Raw genomic sequence first — 21,178 nt, 5'->3', positions numbered from 1 at the left:
ACAATGACTACATACCCCTAATAGTCTTTTGGTATGTCAAGATGTACTTATGCATATGGAATTTGTTGTTAAACTTGACTTGACTTGGGGAAAAAAGGTGCGACTCGACTCGACTTGACCTGATCGCTGAACGGACGACTTGGACTCGACTCGACTTGACCTGATCGTTGAACGCACGACTTGGACTCGACTCGACTTGACCTGATCGTTGAACGCACGACTTGGACTCGACTTGACCTGATCGTTGAACGCACGACTTGGACTCGACTTGACTTGACCTGATCGCTGAACGCACGACTTGAACTCGACTCGACTTGACCTGATCGTTGAACGCACGACTTGAACTCGACTCGACTTGACCTGATCGTTGAACGCACGACTTGGACTCGACTCGACTTGACCTGATCGTTGAACGCACGACTTGGACTCGACTCGACTTGACCTGATCGTTGAACGCACTACTTGGACTCGACTCGACTTGACCTGATCGTTGAACGCACGACTTGGACTCGACTTGACCTGATCGTTGAACGCACGACTTGGACTCGACTTGACCTGATCGTTGAATGCACGACTTGGACTCGACTTGACCTGATCGTTGAACGCACGACTTGGACTCGACTTGACCTGATCGCTGAACACACGACTTGGACTCGACTTGACCTGATCGCTGAACACACGACTTGGACTCGACTTGACCTGATCGTTGAACGCACGACTTGGACTCGACTCGACTCGACCTGATCGCTGAACACACGACTTGGACTCGACTTGACCTGATCGCTGAACACACGACTTGGACTTGACTCGACTCGACCTGATCGCTGAACACACGACTTGGACTCGACTTGACCTGATCGCTGAACACACGACTTGGACTCGACTCGACTTGACCTGATCGTTGAACGCACGACTTGGACTCGACTTGACCTGATCGTTGAACGGACGACTTGGACTCGACTTGACTTGACCTGATCGCTGAACGCACGACTTGAACTCGACTCGACTTGACCTGATCGTTGAACGCACGACTTGGACTCGACTCGACTTGACCTGATCGTTGAACGCACGACTTGGACTCGACTTGACCTGATCGTTGAACGCACGACTTGGACTCGACTTGACCTGATCGTTGAACGCACGACTTGGACTCGACTTGACCTGATCGCTGAACACACGACTTGGACTCGACTTGACCTGATCGCTGAACACACGACTTGGACTCTGATCGAACGCTTGACCTGATCGTTGACCTGATCGCTGAACACGACTTGGACTCGACTCGACTGACCTGATCGCTGAACACACGACTTGGACTCGACTTGACCTGATCGCTGAACACACGACTTGGACTTGAACACGACTTGGACTCGACCTGATCGCTGAACACACGACTTGGACTCGACTTGACCTGATCGCTGAACACACGACTTGGACTTGACTCGACTCGACCTGATCGCTGAACACACGACTTGGACTCGACTTGACCTGATCGCTGAACACACGACTTGGACTCGACTCGACTCGACCTGATCGCTGAACGCACGACTTGGACTTGACTCGACTTGACCTGATCGCTGAACGCACAACTTGGACTTGACTCGACTTGACCTGATCGCTGAACACACGACTTGGACTCGACTCGACTTGACCTGATCGCTGAACGCACAACTTGGACTCGACTTGACCTGATCGCTGAACACACGACTTGGACTTGACTCGACTTGACCTGATCGTTGAACGCACGACTTGGACTCGACTTGACCTGATCGTTGAACACACGACTTGGACTCGACTTGACCTGATCGCTGAACACACGACTTGGACTCGACTTGACCTGATCGCTGAACACACGACTTGGACTTGACTCGACTTGACCTGATCGCTGAACACACGACTTGGACTCGACTTGACCTGATCGCTGAACACACGACTTGGACTCGACTCGACTCGACCTGATCGCTGAACGCACGACTTGGACTTGACTCGACTTGACCTGATCGCTGACCTGATCGCTGAACACACAACTCTGGACTCGACTTGACCTGATCGCTGGACTTGACTCGACTTGACCTGATCGCTGAACACACGACTTGGACTCGACTCGACTTGACCTGATCGCTGAACGCACAACTTGGACTTGACTCGACTTGACCTGATCGCTGAACACACGACTTGGACTCGACTCGACTTGACCTGATCATTGAACGCACGACTTGGACTCGACTTGACCTGATCGTTGAACGCACGACTTGGACTCGACTTGACCTGATCGCTGAACACACGACTTGGACTCGACTTGACCTGATCGCTGAACACACGACTTGGACTCGACTTGACCTGATCGTTGAACGCACGACTTGGACTCGACTCGACCTGATCGCTGAACACACGACTTGGACTCGACTTGACCTGATCGCTGAACACACGACTTGGACCTGACTCGACTTGACCTGATCGCTGAACACACGACTTGGACTCGACTTGACCTGATCGTTGAACGCACGACTTGGACTCGACTCGACTCGACCTGATCGCTGAACACAGGACTTGGACTCGACTTGACCTGATCGCTGAACACACGACTTGGACTCGACTTGACCTGATCGCTGAACACACGACTTGGACTCGACTTGACCTGATCACTGAACACACGACTTGGACTTGACTCGACTTCACCTGATCGCTGAACACACGACTTGGACTCGACTCGACTTGACCTGATCGCTGAACACACGACTTGGACTCGACTTGACCTGATCGCTGAACACACGACTTGGACTTGACTCGACTTGACCTGATCGCTGAACACACGACTTGGACTCGACTTGACCTGATCGCTGAACACACGACTTGGACTCGACTCGACTTCACCTGATCGCTGAACACACGACTTGGACTCGACTCGACTTGACCTGATCGCTGAACACACGACTTAGACTCGACTCGACTTGACCTGATCGCTGAACACACGACTTGGACTCGACTTGACCTGATCGTTGAACGCACGACTTGGACTCGACTCGACTTGACCTGATCGCTGAACACATGACTTGGACTCGACTTGACCTGATCGCTGAACGCACGACTTGGACTTGACTCGACTTGACCTGATCGCTGAACGCACAACTTGGACTTGACTCGACTTGACCTGATCGCTGAACCCACGACTTGGACTCGACTCGACTTGACCTGATCGCTGAACACACAACTTGGACTTGACTCGACTTGACCTGATCGCTGAACGCACAACTTGGACTTGACTCGACTTGACCTGATCGCTGAACACACGACTTAGACTCGACTCGACTCGACCTGATCGTTGAAAGCACGACTTGGACTCGACTCGAGACTCGACCCGTTCTACTTGGAACTCAACTTGAGACTCGGAACCTTGTGACTTGAGACTTGCCTGTGACTCGAGTAACAGTGACTTGGTCCCACTTCATGTTCTGTCGTACTGTAGGCGACATGGCGGCGAAAACAATGAACAAAAATGCAAATAAGGAGATCATTATCACTCCCCCTGGCAGACAAGGTCCTCAGTGTGTTCTGGCAGTGGTTGTAGTGTGCGGTTGACTCTCAGCCACCGCCACCGTGTGACATATGTGCTGTTGGGAATGGCGTCTGGTGGAGGTGTCATGTCACCTGTGAAACACAACGTTGATGTCACCGCTCTGTGTTACACAAAGTGCCAAGTGACAATCAATAAACAAATAGAAAGCAAAGATGCAGCATGTGTGACTTGAGAGTGTGTGTGTGTGTGTGTGCGTACGTGCGTGCTCGTGCGTGCATGCGTGTGTGTGTGTGTCTGCTTACTGTAATGCCTGACTCCCTGCACAATTAGGGGCTAGGCTGAACTGATGATAAAGCCAAATGCCTTAGGGGGACCAGCATATCACACATACACACACTCCCACACACATACACTCTGTTGTTTGTAGAACCGTATCCCCAGCCTGAGAAATGACACATAGCCCTTTTCTCTCCATATCTTTTCTCTAATTCATCTCAGATAAGAGACCGTAGTTGCACCAGAGAGAGATATGGAGAGAGAGAAAGAGAGAGTGCGAGAGAGCAGAGAGAGAAAGACAGAGAGAGAGAGAGAGAGAGAGACAAAGAGAGAGAGACACAGAGAGAGAGAGAGAGAGAGAGAGAGAGAGAGAGAGAGAGAGAGAGAGAGAGAGAGAGAGAGAGAGAGAGAGAGAGAGAGAGAGAGAGAGAGAAGAGAGAGAGAGAGAGAGAGAGAGAGAGAGAGAGCGAGAGAGAGAGAGAGAGAGAGAGAGAGAGAGAGAGACAGAGAGAGAGAGAGAGAGAGAGAGAGAGAGAGAGAGAGAGAGAGAGAGAGAGAGAGAGAGAGAAAGAGAGAGAGAGAGAGACAGAGATAGAGAGAGAGAGACAGAGAGAGAGAGAGAGAGAGAGAGAGAGAGAGAGAGAGAGAGAGAGAGAGAGAGAGAGAGAGAGAGAGAGAGAGAGAGAGAGATGGCAGAGCAAACAGGAATCTTCTCTCCCTGAATTCTCCTAATTTAATTCATACAGTGTGTCACTGCTGTACAGTTTACACAAGAGGAGTGAAGTGGGGAGCAAGGCCATTGGAAGGTAGAACTGTGCATCTGCAAGGCTCTACCGTCCCTTTATCTCCTCCCGTTTAACAGTCAGTGGATGGAGCCTATGTTGATCGCCTAATACATCCTTTCACAGTTGACTCACAGCTCACTGCGCCAAAAACAAGCCATGTACAAATTCTAGAAGAAACAAGCAGTCCGTTTTAGATATGGATTTCAGGCATACATGTCATTTCTCCCACAAGGCCTTATTTAGCTCCGACGGAGAAGAAAAAGACACACAAAAAATCCCTACAGGGTGTATGGAAAAATGTATAAATATAAGATTGTATTCTATTGATCCCAAAGTGGTATGGGCTTGGAAAAAATAACTCATCTATAATAAGGAGAAGAATGAAGCAATAATTCAGAGGTATTGAGCGCCGGGCTGCTGAGCGTATCGATTCCCAGCCGCAGCCATGAGATCACACCTGAGAAACATGGAGCCCTAGGGGGGAGGAGAGGAGAGGCCACGCTGCATTCCCTCGCTCATTACCACTCCACTCACTCTCCCCCATTCTCCTCTCTTCTCCCCCGTTCACCCCTATTCTCCCTTCTCCATTGTTCTCCCCTCTTCTCCCCTCTTCTCCCCTTTTCTCCATTGTTCTCCCCTCTTCTCCCCTCTTCTCCCCTCTTCTCCCCTTTTCTCCATTGTTCTCACCTCTTCTCCCCTCTTCTCCCCTGTTCTCCCCTCTTCTCCATCGTTCTCCCCTCTTCTCCCCTCTTCTCCCCTCTTCTCCCCTTTTCTCCCCTCTTCTCCCCTCTTCTCCCCTTTTCTCCCCTCTTCTCCCCTTCTCCCCTGTTCTCCCTCTTCTCCATCGTTCTCCCCTCTTCTCCCCTCTTCTCCCCTCTTCTCCCCTGTTCTCCCCTCTTCTCCATCGTTCTCCCCTCTTCTCCCCCGTTCTCCCCTCTTCTCCCCCGTTCTCCTCTCTTCTCCCCTGTTCTCCCCTCTTCTCCCCTCTTCTCCCCCGTTCATCCCCTGTTATCCCCTGTTCTCCCCTGTTCTCCCCTGTTATCCCCTGTTCTCCCCTCTTCTCCCTCTTTTCCCCTGTCCTCCCCTCTTCTCCCCTCTTCTCCCTCTTCTCCCCTGTTCTCCCCTCTTCTCCCTGTTCTCCCCTCTTCTCCCCTGTTCTCCCCTGTTCTCCCCTGTTATCCCCTTTTCTCCCCTCTTCTCCCCTCTTTTCCCCTGTCCTCCCCTCTTCTCCCCTCTTCTCCCCTCTTCTCCCCTGTTCTCCCCTGTTCTCCCCTCTTCTCCCCCGTTCTCCCCTCTTTCTCCATCGTTCTCCCCAAGTCCAGTCCAGACCAACGCTTGTTAAACTGCAGCTCCTAGCTATTACCACACACAGGAGGATTAGCAGGCTACGGTAGCTACCCCGCTAACACCGATCAGAACCTGAGGGAGCCCGGCCCAGTCCATTTAACACTCCCACCTGAGCTAGGGAAACATGCACTGGCCTGGTTAACACCAACAGGGGGGGAAACACACAGACCAACAAAAATAGAACAATGGAAGCAATGTTGGCGTTTTATCTCCATTTGATTTCCTGTAGGCAGTGGAGGGCCAAGGCTATTGTGGAAGGGGCATGTGAGGAGAATAGTTGGAAAATCCATACTGATTTAGTTCTGCTGGTTATATATATATATATATATATATATATATATATATATATGTAGGTATATATAGGTATGTATGTAGGTATATATGTAGATATCCAGGCCTATGCGGAACACTGGTCAGTGGGGGTGCCCCAATAGTGATTTAGGCTCCCTCCCACTCCCCACGCCATGCTTTATACTGACCCATTTTTTTTATGGGGGGGGGGGAGTCTGACCCCACTCCTTACCCCCTCCACTCCTCCTCCTCTCCTCCCCACATCAACCTCTACTCCAGGTCATTATTGTGAAATATGATGAGGCCTGGATCTGCCCTCATGAAATTTCAATGAGCATTGATCTGTGTGATTGCAAGGAATCCTTCACATAGTGGTTTGAGCAGGGGGAGAGGGGGGGGGGGTTGTGTTCATTTATTTATTGCTGTTTAGTTTTAGTCGTTTGGATCCGATCTTCTTTGGGGGAGCACTGTCAGAACTCCTGTCCCTATGATTCCATGGCTAGAGAGGCTTTATACACTAGTAGACTGTTGAAAATCCAGTGTTGACAACCAGGGGCCTAATCGTGGAGAATTCTCCTGACGACCTCCTTTTTGCTCAAGTTGCACCATTTTGTTGTGATCAACTGTAACGGGCTGCTCTGGTAACCTGTAATGTGTCGTTCTCTGACAGTGGTCGAGTAGGGTTACTAAGAAGTAGCAATGCCACGTTGCATTCTGGCCCTAATTGTATTTTTACCTTTATTTAACAAGTCAGTTAAGAACAAATTCTTATTTTCAATGACGGCCTAGGAACAGTGGGTTGATTGCCTTGTTCAGGGGTAGAACAAGATATTATTTACCTTGTCAGCTCAGGGATTCGATCTTGCAACCTTGCGGCTACTAGTCCAACGCTCTAACTACTAGGCTACCCTGCCACCCTTAAATATAATAAGGTGCTCTAATTCTCCAAGGTCAAACATTAAGTAGACTCCAAGGTCAAACATTAAGTAGACTCCAAGGTCAAACATTAAGTAGACTCCAAGGTCAAACATTAAGTAGACTCCAAGGTCAAACATTAAGTAGACTCCAAGGTCAAACATTAAGTAGACTCCAAGGTCAAACATTAAGTAGACTCCAAGGTCAAACATTAAGTAGACTCCAAGGTCAAACATTAAGTAGACTCCAAGGTCAAACATTAAGTAGACTCCAAGGTCAAACATTAAGTAGACTCCAAGGTCAAACATTAAGTAGACTCCAAGGTCAAACTCCTGTTCATATTGGGTCACATTCATTTTTCTATTATGACTACAATACATTTTCTGGTCAGTAATTCCACCAATGATATTTTAGGGGTTGATTTGGTGCAAACCCGAGCTGCCCTGTGTGTTATTTCTGTGTAAAACCACGAGCTAATGCAGCCCATGGAGTAACATAAACCAGCGTCTCTTCCCCAAGTCAACACATGTGGTATTAATAAGTGGAAAACAATAAAACAGTTGAAGGAGGGAATTCTCCTGCACTATAAATACTCTCTGTGTGGTTTGAGTTGTTGCACATGCAGAGAACGCCAGGCAGCAGAGGTACAGGAGGACGGATGGCCGCCCAAACTCACTTCTCCATTCTCAACATGTTTATGTGGTCATGTCTCACTAATATGATATCTATAGTGTTGCGTGTCTATAAACGGTCTATTTCTGAAGAAGACGATGAAGATGGCAGGGTGTTTCCTGATAAGGTGGTGTTGGTTGTTTTTCCTTGAACACGAATGCTTTTGTAACCGTTTCAAATCGTTGTTTTATACGAGACAGATGAGCAAACGCCGAATATAACTGGAGCTTTTGACTGCAATTGTCTATGTTTTATTTGATCTTTATTTAACGAGGCAAGTCAGTTAATGAACAAGTTGTTATTTACAATGACGACCGAACCCGTCCGATTCCTCCCCTAACCCGGACGACTCTGGGGCAATTGTGCGCCGCCCTCTGGGACTCCCGATCACAGCCGGTTTGTGATACAGCCGGGATCAAACCCGGGTCTGTAGTGACACGCCACTCGGTCCCCTATGACTGGACTATGATTATAAATTGTGACACATGCTTTTGTTGTCAATGCTTATCAAGTGGAATCATTCATTTAAACAGTGCAGGGCAGAGAATAGGCCTGGTGTAATGGAACCGGAGAGTCATTTTGACATAAACAGTGCATCCGGGCACACACAATGGATGTTTGGTTAGAATCACTGTCAGCTTTTGACCACCTCTCCACTCCATTCATATGAATGGGAACATATGTGCACATTTTAAAGGCTCACGTCCCCTAGAATATGTTTCCGTCTTGGCATACTACCTTGACTTGGCCCCCCTTCCCACACAGATTTAAATGTGTGTGTTCAGTATGATGTCTCAGTGGTGTAAGTGGAGGAAAGGTTAGTTCTTTCCTAAGACAAGACAAACATATTTTGTAACCGATTATTCTTGGGTGCTTGGGAGGTTTTTCTCAGCTCTCGGGGGCATCAACAGTGAGGGGAAATCATGTTTTTTTTATGTTGAGCTCAAAATGAATCACCACCAAACATTTCATTTTGTCATGGGGATATTGCTACGGGAGTACTTCGTCCCTCATGTTCATTCATCGAGCTCCAAGTGTCTCCCTTCCTCTCCTCTCCCCCCTTTCCCTGCCCTCTTACCTCCCAGTAAGTGAATATTATCCGCTCTCCTGGTGCAAAGATTGTGCCCAATGTGGAAATCGATAGCAATAAGGGGGAGTAAACAGCGTCTGACATCCACAACTGCGTGGCCGTGTTGACACGCAGAGCAGAGCCCATCCATCTCCATATCAGCCTGTTAATGGAGACCTTACAGGCAGCGGCCTGCCCTACCGCCAGCCCTGGCCCCCTCCCCCGCCTAGCTCCCTGGCCTCATCAACCGCCAACCTCCCTCATCCTCCTCATCCATATTCGATTCCTAAGCTTCATCAGGGCCCATCCTCCTCCTCCCCTTACATGACTCCTTGCTACACCCGTCATCTCCCTAACACAACTCTTCATCTGAATATTAATTTAATTCTTCTCCTTTAAATAATAATGTGGAGGCTGTCGTGGCTAAATCAATTAGATCAGTCTCTGCCGAGAGAGAGAGAGAGAGAGAGAGAGAGAGAGAGAGAGAGAGAGAGAGAGAGAGAGAGAGAGAGAGAGAGAGAGAGAGAGAGAGAGAGAGAGAGAGAGAGAGAGAGAGAGAGAGAGAGAGAGGAGGGGGTCTTCTTTTCTCCTCTACACTGTATTTGGGCTACTCACCTACCCATTCCAGGCGACCTGCCACTATGCACAGACACACACTCCTTTATTTCGCCTTTTGATGAACAATTGAAGCATTGTTGGCTCAAAGAGTCATTATGTTAAATTGAATATGTGCTTGCAGGGATTGAAGGAGGGTGAGAGGGAGAAACAATAGGCACAGTCAGAGTATAATATGTGAATGAGACACAGAGCTCTGTTTTAACTCCTGGATGGTTGTTGTTAAAGTGGACCCGTGTGGTGCCATGTTACCTGTGTGTGTGTGTGTTCTCTATACCTCTATATACACTGTATATGGGAGTGTTTTGATGTTGGTGGTCCGGTCACGATTACATTACAAATACATAGAGTAGTTATTATCTGTCAGTATATGTGGATGCCATTCTCTGTACAGATGTGGACACATGCTTTTTAATGGTTTTTTTGACCATTCTGAGACAAATTGACTGGCTGTATTCTCGTCTCCACTGGTGTGTGTGAGCTCACCACAGACAGACCAATTATGGAACATAATACACTAAGCTGTAATGGACATTTACTGGAACACTCCATGGAAAGCACCTAGCATCACACACCTCACACACCCTTCTAATATCTCGTCTAAACATACCCTTACACCCTTCTAATATCTCCTTTATCCATACCCTCAAACCCTTCTAATATCTCCTTTATCCATCCCCTCACACCCTTCTAATATCTCCTTTATCCATACCCTTACACCCTTCTAATATCTCCTTTATCCATACCCTCACACCCTTCTAATATCTCCTTTATCCATACCCTTACACCCTTCTAATATCTCCTTTATCCATACCCTCACACCCTTCTAATATCTCCTTTATCCATACCCTCACACCCTTCTAATATCTCCTTTATCCATACCCTCACACCCTTCTAATATCTCCTTTATCCATACCCTTACACCCTTCTAATATCTCCTTTATCCATACCCTCACACCCTTCTAATATATCCTTTATCCATACCCTCACACCCTTCTAATATCTCCTTTATCCATACCCTTACACCCTTCTAATATCTCATGTATCCATACCCTTACACCCTTCTAATATCTCATTTATCCATACCCTTACACCCTTCTAATATCTCCTTTATCCATACCCTCACACCCTTCTAATATCTCCTTTATCCATACCCTTACACCCTTCTAATATCTCATTTATCCATACCCTTACACCCTTCTAATATCTCATTTATTCATACCCTCACACCCTTCTAATATCTCATTTATCCAGACCCCTTACACCCTTCTAATATCTCCTTTATCCATACCCTCACACCCTTCTAATATCTCACTTATCCATACCCTTACACCCTTCTAATATCTCATTTATCCATACCCTTACACCCTTCTAATATCTCCTTTATCCATACCCTCACACCCTTCTAATATCTCATTTATCCATACCCTTACACCCTTCTAATATCTAATTTATCCATACCCTTACACCCTTCTAATATCTCATTTATCCATACCCTCTCACCCTTCTAATATCTCCTTTATCCATACCCTTACACCCTTCTAATATCTCATTTATCCATACCCTCACACCCTTCTAATATCTCATTTATCCATACCCTTACACCATTCCAAACACTCTTTTTCTCTTCCTCTTTTCCCACCACTCCATTTTCTCCATCTGTGTGTGTGTGTGTGTGTGTGTGTGTGTGTGTGTGTGTGTGTGTGTGTGTGTGTGTGTGTGTGTGTGTGTGTGTGTGTGTGTGTGTGTGTGTGTGTGTGTGTGTGTGTGTGTGTGTGTGTGTGCGCGTGCGCATGCCTGCGTCCCTGTGTGATTGTGTGCATATAGATAGTATATCCGTGAATGTGGTGAGTCACAGAGATATTGTGTGTGGGTCTCCTAGAGAGCACCAGACATCACAGCATATACTCAGCCAGACCCCTCTCCCCCCAGACCCAGCAGAAGAAAGGGTCATTGTTCCAGTGTCAAAATGCTGCAGGCGTCTTGACAAAGGCCCGGGAGGTTATGATAACAGGAAGAGAAAGCCCCACATCCACAGACTGTGGAGGCCGGGGCTTGGGAACGGGGTTTAGGGATGGCTGGTGTTGGTGGGCGTTCGGCTGTGCAGACAGTATCAGATTCCTGCTGGAATATCTAGCTTTTATTCTGCTCTTTGTTAGAAAATTGGGAATTGTCATTGGTGATGTGGGTTCAGTCCCTGCGGTGAAAACGTTCTTTGCCACAGACATGATTTGATCCTTTTCAGAATAAATGAACATTTGTGTCAGTGATAATGTGCAAACTGTTCAGCTTCAGGGGTGAGATTATTCTAGCAACAGGAATAGTCTAACCCTGTTATTCACTTATATTTTGAACCTAAACTATGCCTGTCCATGGTAATAATTATCCAAAATAATTCTGAAGTGAGTATCCTCAACACGTGTTTTCTGTTGGGTGAAATCAGCCTTCAGGTCTGACATTTCTCCTCTCAGAAGTTGAACCTGAGATACTTTTTGTCACATAAAATCCTTTTCTAAGTCTGTGCTGTTGTTGAGTCTCACAGAGCTCTTAACGGCTCCATTTAGGGCAGATAGAACTCCATAAAACGATGCTCTGGGGCTGGGCAGCCATCTTGTCTCCCCCTGCCCCCACTCCGCTCCGCCATTCCGGTTCCTCTATCGCTGGCTGTCAGCAGGCATGTAAATATGCCTCTCGCCTCGCTCCCCTCACTGACTGACAGGCTTTTACATCTCTCTCTCTCTCTTCTGACAGGATAAAGGGTTTATGCCAGTAATTGCAATGCTAAATGTAAAAAGTAAATGTCCTTTAAAATCCCCAGATTACCATACCGTATGTGCTTTTTACACTCACTTTTATAAATACAGGCAATCTAGCTTCATGGGAATGTAAAAGGACTTCCATTAGCCACGATCATACATTTAAATCCCCTTCACTCTACTTCACGCTAGCTCTGTTTTATCTCAAGATTGTTGCTTAAACTAATGAAAAGCTCACTTTGAAGCAAATCACAGGCTGGAAAGTGCCTTGGTACCTGTCTGGTTCCTTGATGCGTGTGTTTTACTGATGTATTCAGGGCAGTCACTTTTCTGCTACCGTGTACTTCCACTGGGGACACAACTTCCTAAATGTCCTGGAAATGTACAAAGAACTGCACGATGAATACTGTACGAAGAGTGAACTCAAGGCCATTTGGAGATGATATTGTGATCGTATGCTCAAATTGTTCTAAGATGATGTTACAGTACTGTAACCCTGTGCTCCTGTGTGTGTGTGTGTGTGTGTGTGTGTGTGTGTGTGTGTGTGTGTGTGTGTGTGTGTGTGTGTGTGTGTGTGTGTGTGTGTGTGTGTGTGTGTGTGTGTGTGTGTGTGTGTGTGTGTGTGTGTGTGTGTGTCCTCAGCTCTGAATGAGCCCACCATCGACTACGGCTTTCAGCGGCTGCAGAAGGTCATCCCCCGACACCCTGGAGATCCAGAACGCCTTCCAAAGGTACCAGTTACACGACCTGCACCTCTACTATCCAATCAGTCCACAGCCTGTACCCTAACTGTCCAATCAGTCCACAGCCTGTACCCTAACTGTCCAATCAGTCCACAGCCTGTACCCTAACTGTCCAATCAGTCCACAGCCTGTACCCTAACTGTCCAATCAGTCCACAGCCTGTACCCTAACTGTCCAATCAGTCCACAGCCTGTACCCTAACTGTCCAATCAGTCCACAGCCTGTACCCTAACTGTCCAATCAGTCCACAGCCTGTACCCTAACTGTCCAATCAGTCCACAGCCTGTACCCTAACTGTCCAATCAGTCCACAGCCTGTACCCTAACTGTCCAATCAGTCCACAGCCTGCACCCTAACTGTCCAATCAGTCCACACCACTCCATGTCTATATTTCTACACGTTTAAGCATGCTTTGTTCGAAAATCAAAAAGTAGTTTGATTTTAAAATAGTCTACCAATACCACTCTCAAATGATTTGAGTCAGCGGCTCTATCTTGCTACTCTTGCCGAGATAACATTTTGTCTTTCACTTGCATCAAGATCCTATAATGTTCTAGATACGGTATTTGTTTCATCAGTGAAGCAAAAAAGACTGTTGAGTGGAAATACATGTGTAAACAATGAGGACTAAAGGATCGTTTATATTTTTATACAAAGATGTATCAGTTCTATCCACGCAGGCAAAGACCAGGTCCTCTCCAGTACGGTGCTCCTGCAGAGTGCAGATGCAGCTGAACCTGAGCATACTGTACTGTAGCCTGTTGGGTGGGCAGGGTCACGACCCTGTGTGTTCACCAGCTGTTTGGATCGGCGTCGTTTCTCACTGAAGCGCTTCCAGCGACGCACACTTTTCTGTGACATCAAAAGGGAACAGACTCGCGTCTCGGCAGCGGTGGAGTCCTTGTCATCGACGATGTCATCGACGACACACAGACTCCTGCACGTGTTATAACGATCTCACGTGTCCCCGGGCGAACGCGCTTAGTCCAAGGGCAGTTGACATCACTGCTGTGGAAGTGCACACCATTTTCTGTTACAGTTAGCATTGCCTAAAAGTGGGGCAAAAGCAAAGCACCACACTCCTTTACACTCCTTCACCAGCAAAGTGTGTGTGTGCGTGTTCATGTGTGCACGCTATGTGTGTGCGTACTTGGACGAGTGTATAACTTGTGTGTGTGCATGTTGCGCTCTGCGAGCCACAGAAAAGCAGGGTGTAAATTGATCCTTTGGGAGTAATAAATATACAGCACTTTATCTTGTTTTCTGTGCCTCATACCCTGGAGCCCTGCTGGAACAACAGCACTTAATAGAGTAAGAGGAAGGTAATTAGGAGCAGTATGGCTGTGTGCCCCACTCCACCCCGCTCCTCGCCAAGCTCCTGTACTGTACCTAGAGTAGGCTCAGACTTCTAGCCCAGTCTCCTAGCTCACACACGCTCCACACGCTCTAAAAGCGCAGGGAAAAGTTTGTGCATATACGCTGACGACGTTTCTGTTCGCTTTGGCCTTCGGGAAGGTGGTTTTTTTTTCCGGCAGTTCGTGCACCATTGTTTTTTTTTCTTTAGGTCGAGTTGAAGTCAGTAGCCGAAGACTACGGCCCTTTGTCAGTGTTTGGTCAACAGTAAGGATTCTAAAATGAAGTGTTTGTTGTCCTCTTCAGCGAGAGACAAATCGTTTTCACTGCACATTTTGTTCACTTGAGAAATACTGCACCAAAAGCATTAGATGCGTTAGATGTCACATTGTGTGACTACGATATCCTGTGCAAAACTTCAAAATGAATGACAGATTTCCTTCGGCGTCTCAAACAGTCCTATTGCTGGTTTTATCTCGTTCAGTTCAGAACTCCCCTCTGGTTGTCTATGGCTTCATTTAAAGGAAAACCAGAGGACAACCAGCAGTTCCAGCCGAACTGAAGCAGAACTTAAATACAGGGGTGTCAAACTCATTCCACGGAGGGTCTAGTTTCTGCTGGATTTGGTTTTTTCCTTTCATTTAAGACAACGAGGTGAGGGGAGTTCCTTACTAACCGGTGACCTTAATTCCTCAATCTAGTACAAGGGTGGAGTGAAAATCCACAGACACTCAGCCCTCCATGAAATGAGTTTGACACTGTGCCTTAAGACTACAGCAGCTCCATTGGCAATGCAACCTGGGCTCTGGTGTGTAGTGAAGGACACTACTCTCCTCATTACTTTAGTAGCTAGAAGACCTTCAGTGAAAGAAAAGTTATTGAACATTTTCCAAATTCATTTACATTTGACCTTTATTTAACTAGGCAAGTCAGTTAAGAACAAATTCGTATTTACAATGACAGCCTACCGGGGAACAGTGGGTTAACTGCCTTCTTCAGGGACAGAACAACAGATTTTTACCTTGTCAGTTTGGGGATTCGATCCAGCAACCCACTAGGCTACCTGCCGTCCCCCAAATAAGAAATGAAATAAGAAAGGAAAATGTATTGATTTTTATTAATTTGGGAAATGTTCTATAATTTTTTGTTCACTTTAGAATTGTGTAATAGTAGAATTAGTACATTAGTACATCGAAACATCGAATCCCTTTTAAAATCCATTTTAAGGCAACAAAATGCGAAGACTATTAATAATGCGAAATATATGCATAATTAGATAATTATCGATATAGAAATATAGATATTGAAAATTCACGTTTTTCATATAAAAAATGTAATTATCGATATATTTCGAACAATTATATAAAACATGTTATATTGATATTTTGATATCGATAATTCCATTTTTTATATAGAAATTCTATTTATTGATATAAACAAAATAATGTTTAAAAAAAATTATATTACAAAATAATATTAATATATGTTAAAACAGCTTTCCACACACACACACACACACACACACACACACACACACACACACACACACACACACACACACACACACACACACGCACGCACGCACGCACGCACGCACGCACGCACGCACGCACGCACGCACGCACACACACACACACACACACACACACACACACACACACACACACACACACACACACACACACACACACACACACTCTCACACACACACACTGCACACGTCATTAGTTCACATTAACCTCACATGTAGAGCAGCACCAGCCGTGTAATAGGCAAACAGACAGCTATTGTAGCCATCGCTCCATACCGAACGCCTTCCACTCACTCACACTTCCAGCTCTTTTATCCCCATTAGATGCAGACCAGTGCACTGTCATGCCCAATGAGGCTGGTTTGAGTTATAAAAAATCGGACACATGGACATGGAGACACGGTCATTTTCACTGCCTTTGCTGATCTCTTTCTTTTGATTGAAGTGAGAAAAATCAGCATGGAGTTCCAGTACGTCACATTTGAAATACATTCTCCAACATAACGTGTTAATCAGTGAGAGGAGACATCTAGCAGGAAATGATGTCATGCCCAATGACTGACCGGTGTTGATGATGCGATGACGTCATCAGGCAGTGGGAGTGTTCTACTTCCTGGAAAGGATGAGTCAGAGGGCGGATGGGCCAGTGACTCACCTTCTTTTTGACCCCTGTACCCCCCCCCCCCCACCCCTCCTCTGATGTGGTTATCTGTGTTAGTATTGACCACCCCGCCATCCCCTATACCACCCCCGCTACCCAGCCTGGCTGCAGCTGGCCTGGGGAGGACAGATCCGATAAACCTCTATAGGTGTTGATGGTGACGCAGCCAGTTGGTGCTGTCGGCTCTGCTGTCTAGTCCTGCTCAGCAAGGCAGAGCCGGCGCCTCCAAGAATATTTTAGAATGCTCGACATTCTCTTGGTCCAGGCCAGAAGCAACTGGAGTTCAGTAGCCATATCTTGATGAGACTGGATTGTCAAGGGCTTAGTGTCTGAGATGAGGAGGACCTCATTTGGATAAGGTCATGTCACTACTGACTGTGTGTGATTCAGATGGAGAGTGTGCTACTTAGTAAGCAATATCCAATCCATTTACTTTAAAGCCTTTTGAGACTGTAGACCAGGGTTCTCCAATAGGCAAGCCCAAGGGGCTAAATTCGGTCTGTGGGTGATTTTATTTGACCCCCCCCAGTTCTCTGAGAATTTTTTTTTTTTTTTAATTTAACTTTTTTGGGGGGGTTGATTATTTTAGTTGTAAGACATAAAAGACTGTAAAATGATTTTAATTCAGAAATTTGTTCCCAAGTATTCCCATGCATTAATAGAGAGGCATCGGCCTATGTGATTGTACCCAAATGTAATCAAGGTTTGAAATAATTACGTTTTTTTCTCATACTATATCTATCTGTTCGGGATTCTTGCGGTCAATTTCCAGTGTAAAAATTATTTATAATTATGTCCCCCCCCCCCCCCCCTGACAATCCACTAAAGGAAAGATCGGCCCACGGCTGAATGTAATTATGGACCCCTGCTGTAGGCCATCAGTGTTGAGCTGAGTGGGTTATAGTCAGGTCATGAGGTCCTCTGTCACCCACATGCCCCCTTCGCTCCCTCCCTCAACATCCTCCTAACAGTTGAGAAAAACAACCCTGTCCCCTGAGAGAGAGAGAGGGAGGCCTCATGGAGGAAAACATCCACTCTTCTTATACCTTGTATTAGCCTGAGCAGGTGCCATACAACCCTAGGGATGTCAAGCTAAACGTGTGTCTGTGTGTTTATGCATGTGCACACAGGCACGCACGTGTGCAAAAGATACACAGGTCCTGGACTATAAATGGGCATTCTGAAACAATAGGCTCACAGGATACAAGAGCGCGTTGCCTGTCCTTCATTCCTCTGTCTCTAGCACGCTGTCTCCAATATCTCCAATACACGTACAGACAGTCACATCTCCCTTCTCACATTGTTATCCGCAGGCTCAACCCTCCAAGGTTTACAATGTATGGGACAGCAATCTATGGGTGCGTTGAGAGCGCGTGTGTCTGTGTGCGCAGTGTGCGTGCGTGTGTGTATATGCGTGTGTGTGTGGGGGGGGGGGGGGGTGCTGTTTAAGTGTGCAGGCAGCCAGAGGTGATCCATCATGGTGCAGTCGGCAGCTTGCCCTCCAGCGGGGCAGCCGATCGAAGCCTCCGCTCCCTGGACTGTATTATTGTTCCGCTAAGAGGAATTGAGTCACAGTAAAGGGGAAGACACACTGGTGTTTGTGATAGTGTGACCGCGTGTGATACCATGATTATGCGTGTGGGCATAAGAAGGGGTTGGGGTGGGGTAATCATCCCCCACGCATTTGACGTCTTTACTGTAGCATATTGTGAAGTGTTTGGACATGGGCGGCCAACGGGAATAATATATAATATATGCCATTTAGCAGACGCTTTTATCCAAAGCGACTTACAGTCATGTATGCATACATTCTACGTATGGGTGGTCCCGGGGATCGAACCCACTACCCTGGCGTTACAAGAGCCATGCTCTACCAACTGAGCTACAGAAGGACCAGTGTGTAGGTCATTTTTTTCCCAGCAGCCTCTCTGTCTGGCTGACTGGCACAGTGGCCTCCCCCTCCTCTCCTCTCTGCTGATATCACCAGCTTGGCTGCTCATCTCTGCCCTATCGATCTCCTCCTTTATTGAGGTAATAACTGTCTGTTGACGGCACTCCTTTCAACTGCTGAACTCAATCTCCCAGGGTGGAGGAGGGAGAGAGAGGGAGCGGAGGGGAGAGAGAGGGAGAAACGAGAGAAAGGTAGAAATAGAAAAAGAGAGAGAGAGTAAGAGAGCGAGAAAGAAAGAGAGAGAGAGAAAGAAAGAAAACAATTGAAGAAGTGACAACATCCCTCTATCCAGTCTAGAAGAATGGTCTGAGTTGATAACACATCAGGCCTGGGATCAGACTGGAACCGATAATAGACAAGCTCCAGTGGATATCACTGACATTCATTTGGATCGTCACAGCAGATTTTCTAGCCTAGGTGAACAGGGAGGGAGTGATCGGGAGCAAGCGTGTGTGTGTGTGTGTGTGTGTGTGTGTGTGTGTGTGTGTGTGTGTGTGTGTGTGTGTGTGTGTGTGTGTGTGTGTGTGTGTGTGTGTGTGTGTGTGTGTGTGTGTGTGTGTGTGTGTGTGTGTGTGTGTGTGTGTGTGTGTGTGTCGAGTGCACATATAGCTGCCCGACGGGAGCACATGGGTGGGGAGCGACAGACAGACAAACAGGCGGTCAGGGACAGACGGAGTAGTGGGCCGTGTGAAGGGATTAGGACGGGAAAGCAGAAGCTCTAATTGTTCAGTGAACATTCACACCACTACAGAGAAGACGGAGGCTGCGTTTAGACTGACCCCCTTGGCATGCGTTCAACAAGGACAATCTGGGGCCGCCAGGAATGAACTATTCCCCAGCAACAACCTCCATCCGTCCCCTCAGCATGTTGTTGTTTGTTCCGTAGCTCGCCCTGCGTATCAGATATACGTGTATACAGTATATACACGCCATTCGTTTGCGCGAAAAAAAGCTAACTGTCTGTATTCCACACGGCAAGGTAGCATAGATCAACCGAACACACTGTGAGACCAGTCATAGCAGTACTAACTTATTTCTATGGACTGAGATGGTACAGGGAATGTGCTGTACAATATTAGAGTCATAACAGTGAAGATACAATATCAACCTTTAGTATTTTATATTTCACTAGGAAAGTCCGTTGAGAACACATTCTTATTTACAATGACGGCCTACTGGGAAACAGTGGGTTAACTGTCTTGTTCAGGGGAACAGTGGGTTAAACTGCCTTGTTCAGGGGAACAATGGGTTAACTGTCTTGTTCAGGGGCAGAACGACCGATTTTTATCTTGTCAACTCAGGGATTCGATCCAGCAACCTTTCGGTGACTGGTCCAACACTCGCACCACTAAGCTGCCTGCTGCCCCAATATACAATATTGGACATTTCTCCAGTGGGTCATTGAGTCACGCAGAGATGACATCATACTGTGTCGTCTCACCAACTACTATCGTAAACGAAGTCCCAGCAGCCTGCTGCATTAGAGAGAGGAGTTAGGGGTCCGTGGGAGCAGGGGGGAGCAGGGGCTGGGCAGCGAGAGGATGACATCATCATTTTGGTCTCTCTGTTCAAGACGAACGACTCTGACCCTGCTTGTATTATGGCTCTGGTAGAACATTAGGAGATGATACAATTGCAAATGAACAAGCTCAGGGATAAATGTGTCATGTATCTGCTGGCCTGGCTTGCGTGTGAATGTGTTCTTTGCGTGTTGCCTTTACATCTAGATATGACCCAAGTGTTTCTTTCCCACCATTTCCTCTCCCTAATGTATGGTGATCACATTAGGAGCTATCATCATTTACCCAGTAAAAGCCTGTCTGATAGAGCGCAGGCACTTCCTCCTGAGAGAGAGAGAGAGAGAGAGAGAGAGAGAGAGAGAGAGATAGAGACAGACAGACAGACAGACAGACAGACAGACAGACAGACAGACAGACAGACAGACAGACAGACAGACAGACAGACAGACAGACAGACAGACAGACAGACAGACAGACAGACAGACAGACAGACAGACAGACAGACAGACAGACAGACAGACAGAGACAAAGAGAGAGGGAATGAGAAAGAGAGAGAAAGAGAGTGTCGCACAGTCATCTAGAGAGAGAGAGTGGTCCTATTGCAGGAAGACAGTCAGCTAGCACATGGATCACACACACACACACATACATATACACACACACAGCATTGTTTCTACAGTTTAGCGTGAAGAACAATGGTGAAATAAATAATTCTAGTAAGTACATCTAGTCATAAACAGACTGTAGTATAAAGGGTGAGAGCCGTAGAACCTTAGCTATTTTATATGAAGTGTGTTCTGGGTTTGTGAAGCAGCAAGACAGGAGTCCATGTTCGGTTAATGATGGTGCTGACCAGCTGGAGGATCGGGTTGCTTTCCTGTTTATCGCTGGGCGCCTGCGTTTACTGTAACCCAGGAGGAAATGGATTCGGGTTACACAAACCAGGCCAATGGATCATGCTGATGTCATGATCTATCTATCTATCTATCTATCTATCTATCTATCTATCTATCTATCTATCTATCTATCTATCTATCTATCTATCTATCTATCTATCTATCTATCTGTCTATCTGTCTGTCTGTCTGTCTGTCTGTCTGTCTGTCTGTCTGTCTGTCTGTCTGTCTGTCTGTCTGTCTGTCTGTCTGTCTGTCTGTCTGTCTGTCTGTCTGTCTGT

General features: G+C 46.9%; 1 protein-coding gene across 8 annotated transcripts in view; it reads left to right on the top strand.

Annotated features, from left to right (window-relative positions):
• Positions 1–21,178, top strand: part of LOC123998783 (transcription factor COE1-A) — a 147,294-nt gene that overhangs the window by 111,718 nt on the left and 14,398 nt on the right. For all 8 annotated transcript variants that reach the window (XM_046303925.1, XM_046303923.1, XM_046303919.1 and 5 more), the window contains exon 11: positions 12,886–12,974. In XM_046303925.1, coding sequence (XP_046159881.1) covers positions 12,886–12,974 — 89 coding nt within the window. The remainder of the gene's footprint in view (positions 1–12,885; positions 12,975–21,178) is intronic.

This window comes from Oncorhynchus gorbuscha, linkage group LG16, assembly GCF_021184085.1.
Source record: "Oncorhynchus gorbuscha isolate QuinsamMale2020 ecotype Even-year linkage group LG16, OgorEven_v1.0, whole genome shotgun sequence".
Taxonomy (NCBI): domain Eukaryota; kingdom Metazoa; phylum Chordata; class Actinopteri; order Salmoniformes; family Salmonidae; genus Oncorhynchus; species Oncorhynchus gorbuscha.
Note: the sequence above shows the minus strand (reverse complement) of the source record. Positions and strands in the feature narration are given on the sequence as shown.